This window comes from Eimeria acervulina, genomic scaffold, assembly GCF_000499425.1.
Source record: "Eimeria acervulina Houghton genomic scaffold, Eah_scaff392, whole genome shotgun sequence".
Classification (NCBI taxonomy): domain Eukaryota; phylum Apicomplexa; class Conoidasida; order Eucoccidiorida; family Eimeriidae; genus Eimeria; species Eimeria acervulina.
The window spans coordinates 12,501-17,500 of NW_013547342.1; the positions used below are offsets into that span (position 1 = coordinate 12,501).

The following is a 5,000-nucleotide window of genomic DNA, read 5'->3' on the forward strand; positions in this document are numbered from 1 at the left end:
TACCCCCCAATAAAAATGCTGTTGAGCTCGGGAAGTCTTCACGACCCATGTTAATACGCTCACGATCCTATAAACAAATTAATTAATTATATATATATTTATTTATTAATTCTTCTACTCATTTACTTGTTTATCTTCTTGTTTATTTATCTATTAACAGATGGTACAACCAATACACAAACAGAAACATGCTAGGCTGTATATATATATATATATATATATATATATATATATATATATTATATGCATATGTATATACATATGTAGCGTTTGTAGTCATAGATTTGTTATTTGTATATGATAATAATAATAATTAATAATAAAAATAACAATAATAATAATTAATAATAATTAATAATAATAGTAAGACGTCAATCCATGCATAAGACAAAAGGAAAGGTGAATATCTGCTAAATGGCTCTATTTAGAGGGAATCGTAAACCCTAAACCCTAAACCCTTAACCCTAAACCCTAAACCCTAAACCCTAAACCCTAAACCCTGGAAATCCTGTGTTGTGTGTATGAAATACCTGTACGCTAGATTTGCTCATGACGGCGATGAGGATAAGAAGAGCAAGAACGAAGAAGGAGACAATAGTATAAGCATTGGCTTCAGTTTCAATATGAGGATGTTTGCTTCGTAGATATCGCGTGGATTGAAGACCGCATGTATCATGACCGGTATAAACGACTACACCGTATGCCCATTCAGTATTTCTTAGCTGTGTACCCCTCTGTATAAAGTTAATAACTCCAAGAGATGTTGCTCTAGGATGTGCATCAAGCTTGAGACTGCCTGAGAATCTATCTGTATGAGCATTAGGCTTCTCGCATACAACACGTCCTCTAATACTTGCTATAGCAAGCGGATATGTCTCTGTTCTTGTTTCTTTAACCCCTTGTTTTAATTTTAATGTTGTCTCTCCATCCAGCTTTGCTGTCTCTACATATGCTGCCCCTTCTGGATTTGAGCTTGCAAGTAAAACTAAATCTGCTGGGACTTCTTCTTCATCTACTAATCGTACAATGTTCCCAACACGAAGAGACTCCCACGATACAAATCTTAGCTGAGGTCTTCGCCCGTCTATTATAGCACAAACTCGCAAGTTCCGCAGTCTGTCTGTCGCTCGACGCTGTAAGTCCAATAACAATTCTTTTAATAAACACACCCCCAGTGCTGCATTCATCAACATACACAAATATATATACATATATATATATACATTAATATATATATTAATATATGTAATGTGAATGAACACAGAGAGAGAGAGAGACAGAGATTGATATATATATATATATATATATATAAGCAGCAAGACCGTAAGCAGCAGCAGCAACAGCAACACCTAAACCAGCACCAGCTACCCCAGCAGAAGCAGCTAAACCAACAGAAGGAGCAGCAGCAGCAGCAGCAGCTTTACCAGCTCCACCAACACAAGCAACAGCAGCTTTAGCAGCAGCAGCAGCTTTAGCAGCTCCACCAACACAATCAACAGCAGCTTTAGCAGCAACAGCAGCTTTAGCAGCAGCAGCAGCTTTAGCAGCAGCAGGAGCGTTAGCATCAGGAGGTGTATCATACTGAGTACAAGAGGGAGCAGTGCACTCCAAGGGGCCTGTCCCGGGAATTTGGGGAGGGGGATGAACTCCAAAATCAAAGACAAAACTAAACACCAGTTGGGCAGCCGGTGAAACTCTCGCCACAGTGCCTTCGGTAAGAAAGACAGAAACTAAGCAACCACAAACAAACAAACAAACAAACAAACAAACAAATCTAATTTAATTTAATTGTTTAATTAATTAATTAATTAATTAATTAATTGTTTATTTATTTATTTGTTTGTTTATCTAATTTGGGGTTATATAAATATATAGGTTATAATCAACAATATATATATTATATATTGCGTTAACCCTATACAATAAATGCCGCATATAAATATATATAAATATATATATATAAATATATATAAATATATATATTATAATTTTAAAAATAATACATTCCAGTACATAATCTATTAAGCGTGATGCATCATACATATACATATATATATATACATATATATACATACATATATATATATATATATTATACATATATATAATATAGAGGAGTTGATTAGGGTGTACGTACAGTATATTTATTGGTGTGTACAGAGTTCGGAGGGAAACGCCTCAAGTCGTCTTTGTCAATAGGATTTATTGTTAGTTTGCGCACGCCCCACAGCGGCTGCTGAGATGTGTCTTTGTACAGCTTTCTCTTCTGCTCCATTAATGCTGTGCGGCCCCCTGCACCTGCTGTACGTACACATCAATTGTATATGAAAACAACAATGTATATATATATATTATATTATATATATAATGTGCACATGTATCTAAATGCATCTATGTGGAGGGATGTATATATATATATATATTGTGTATTATATATTATATATTATATACATATATCTATTCATATACATATATATATATATATGCATGCATATAGGGATGTGTATATAAATAAATATATATATACTTATACATCTATATATAGTAGAAATAAATAAAACAAGCCCGACAAATGGCAGCAGTGCATGCATGCGCATCAACTACACAAAAAACAAAACATTTCACAGACACCCTGCTGCTGCTGCCGTTGCTGCTGCTGCTGCTGCTGCTGCTGCTGCTGCTGCTGCTGCGGGATCAGTGCATCTATATATACAAAGTATATATATAAATATATATAAAAATATACTTACCGGAGCCTGCTGCCATTCCTAGTTTGCCTATGAGTGCTTTGGTGGGATGTTTGCGAACAGAATCTGCATTTATATCTTCAGAGCTTTGTTGTTGTTGCGAGCGGGCCCTTCGCCTACTGTGAGAGCGACGAGTAGTGTTGCCTGCTGCAGCAGCAGCTGCTGCTGCTGTTTCCTCAAGAGCTGCTGCTGCTGCTGCTGCTCCCTGAGGCGTGCTATTCATATACCTTGGATCGCCAGGGCTTCCCCAGGGGCCTCCACCTGCTGCTGCCGATGTTGAGGGTGCATGCTTACGTACTTTATATTTTGTGTTATGCCCTTTGCTGCGCTTCATCGATTTACGAGTTGCTGAATTAAACTCTCTATTAATGCTGCTACGCTCAACAGGACCCTCCTCTCCGGGGGGCCCCGGGGGCCCCGGGGGCCCCGGGGGGCCCCCTGCTGCTCCTCCTGCTGCTGCTCCAGTACCCAAACCAGCACCTATTGATGAGGCCCCCAGCGGGGGGCCCCCACTCTGACTACTCATCGAAGAGCCCGCCCATAAGGGCCCCCCTTACGGTCGTTCCCCTGCTGCTGCTGCTACTGCTGCTTCTGCTGCTGTTGCTGTTGTTCCTGCTGTTGTGGAGGCGGCTGTTTCTGCCTGTGTTGAGGCAGTGAAAGAAGATGCCGTCCCCAAGGCTGATGCTGGATATGCTGCTGCTGCTGCTGCTGTTTCTGCTGCTGCTGCTGCTGCTCTAGGGGTGAGGAGCAGCAACTCGTCAAGCGCCCTAGGTGAGACCGGGAGCGGCAGCTGATCTTGCTCCCGCTGCTGCTGCTGCTGCTGCTGCTCGTTTGCTGCTGTTCCTAGAAAAAAGAGATAAGAACCCCGGACCTGCAATGAGAACCCTCTACCCTGGGCCCGTGCAAGCCTCTGGCCGCTGCAGCAGTAGAGCTCTAGGGCCTCCCGCGAGATGCTGCTAGACCCTAAACCCTAAACCCTAAACCCTAAACCCTAAACCCTCAAACGTCCATTTAGAAATTAGCCTCACAGCAGCCTCGTTAAACTGCTTATTATCCCTCTCAGCTGCTGCTACTGCTGCTGTTGTGGCTCCTCGTTATCAGCATGCTGCTGCTGCTGCTGCTGCTGCTGCTGCTGTGGTTCACTGCTGTCAGCGGTTGGGGCCCCCGGGGCAGCATACAAGATGTTGAGACTTTCCTCGGGGATTTACTCTTTTTTTAAATGTCTTATTCATATTTTAATTCGAATTAACCCCAAAGACCTCCCAGACGTGCCCCCGACAAAGCCGCGCAGGAGCAGCAGCAGCAGCAGCAGCAACAGCAGCAGCAACAGCTGCAGCAACAACAGCAGCAGCAGTGAGCCTCAGAATACCTGGCGAATTCCATCTTTTCTAGCAGCTCTGAGTTCTCTGGAGCGGTCTCTGCTGCTGTGGGGCCCTTGCAACTGCAGCAGAGCAGCAGCACATCGGGGGCCTCTTGCTGCAGCAGCAGCCTGAACCTGAGGCCCCCGACAGCAATCTCGCCATGCAGCAGCATCATCATCATCAGCAGCAACACCAGCAGCAACAGCAGCAGCTGCAGCAGCAGCGACATGGGGGCCCCCAGGCTCCTTTCTGCCCGTTAGGCAGTGCACGACGGGGTCAACAGGGGAGAAGAGGAGGTCGGGGGCCCCCCCGTGGGGGGCCCCATGGGGGCCCCCATCCCCAGGGGGCCCCCTTCAGGGGCCCTGGGCCTCGGCGTGGGGGCCCCCACAGGGTACCGGGGTGGGAGGGTGGCGTTCGTATTCCTATGGGGGCCCTCTCAGACCCTTGGGGGGCCCTTAACGGCAAATATGGGGGCCCCTGTCCCCTTGAGGGCCCCACAGAAGAGATAATGCATGCATTGCATGCAGTAGTTAAGCGGGGGGAGCTGCTGCAGCAGATGATGATGCAGAAGGGGGGGGCCCCTGTATGTCGTGAAAGAACCACACACACGGGGGCCCCCCAAACAACACAGCCAGAAGGGCCCCCTAACGCTGCAGAGAATACACCACCCCAGCAGCAGCATCAGCAGCAGCAGCATCACCAGCAGCAGCAGCAACAGTCTGCGGAGTTTGTTCCGTTGTCTAGCAGCGACAAAGACAACAAACCCCGGGAGGGGGCCCCACAAGGGGGGCCCCCCACTGATGCATCTGAAGGGGGCCCCTTTGTAAAGGCACAGCGGCGCCCTTTGCTTCTCCCTCCCCCTCGCTTTGATGTAGACTCTGCTGCTGGTGCA

General features: G+C 45.7%; 3 protein-coding genes across 3 annotated transcripts in view; 1 reads left to right on the forward strand and 2 right to left on the reverse strand.

Moving 5' to 3' along the window:
- Positions 1–49, reverse strand: part of EAH_00036390 (hypothetical protein, conserved) — a gene marked incomplete at both ends in the record, with an annotated part of 3,234 nt that extends 3,185 nt beyond the window's left edge. The window contains one exon of the mRNA XM_013392058.1: positions 1–49. This exon is cut by the window's left edge and continues 143 nt beyond it. Coding sequence (XP_013247512.1) covers positions 1–49 — 49 coding nt within the window.
- A 3,251-nt stretch (positions 50–3,300) lies between these two features.
- Positions 3,301–4,130, reverse strand: EAH_00036400 (hypothetical protein; the record flags this gene model as incomplete). Its single annotated transcript, XM_013392059.1, has 2 exons — positions 3,301–3,700; positions 4,117–4,130. The coding sequence occupies 2 exons, from the start codon at positions 4,128–4,130 to the stop codon at positions 3,301–3,303; spliced, it is 414 nt and encodes a 137-aa protein (XP_013247513.1).
- A 138-nt stretch (positions 4,131–4,268) lies between these two features.
- EAH_00036410 (hypothetical protein, conserved) overlaps positions 4,269–5,000 on the forward strand; it is a gene marked incomplete at both ends in the record, with an annotated part of 1,011 nt that continues 279 nt past the window's right edge. The window contains one exon of the mRNA XM_013392060.1: positions 4,269–5,000. This exon is cut by the window's right edge and continues 279 nt beyond it. Coding sequence (XP_013247514.1) covers positions 4,269–5,000 — 732 coding nt within the window.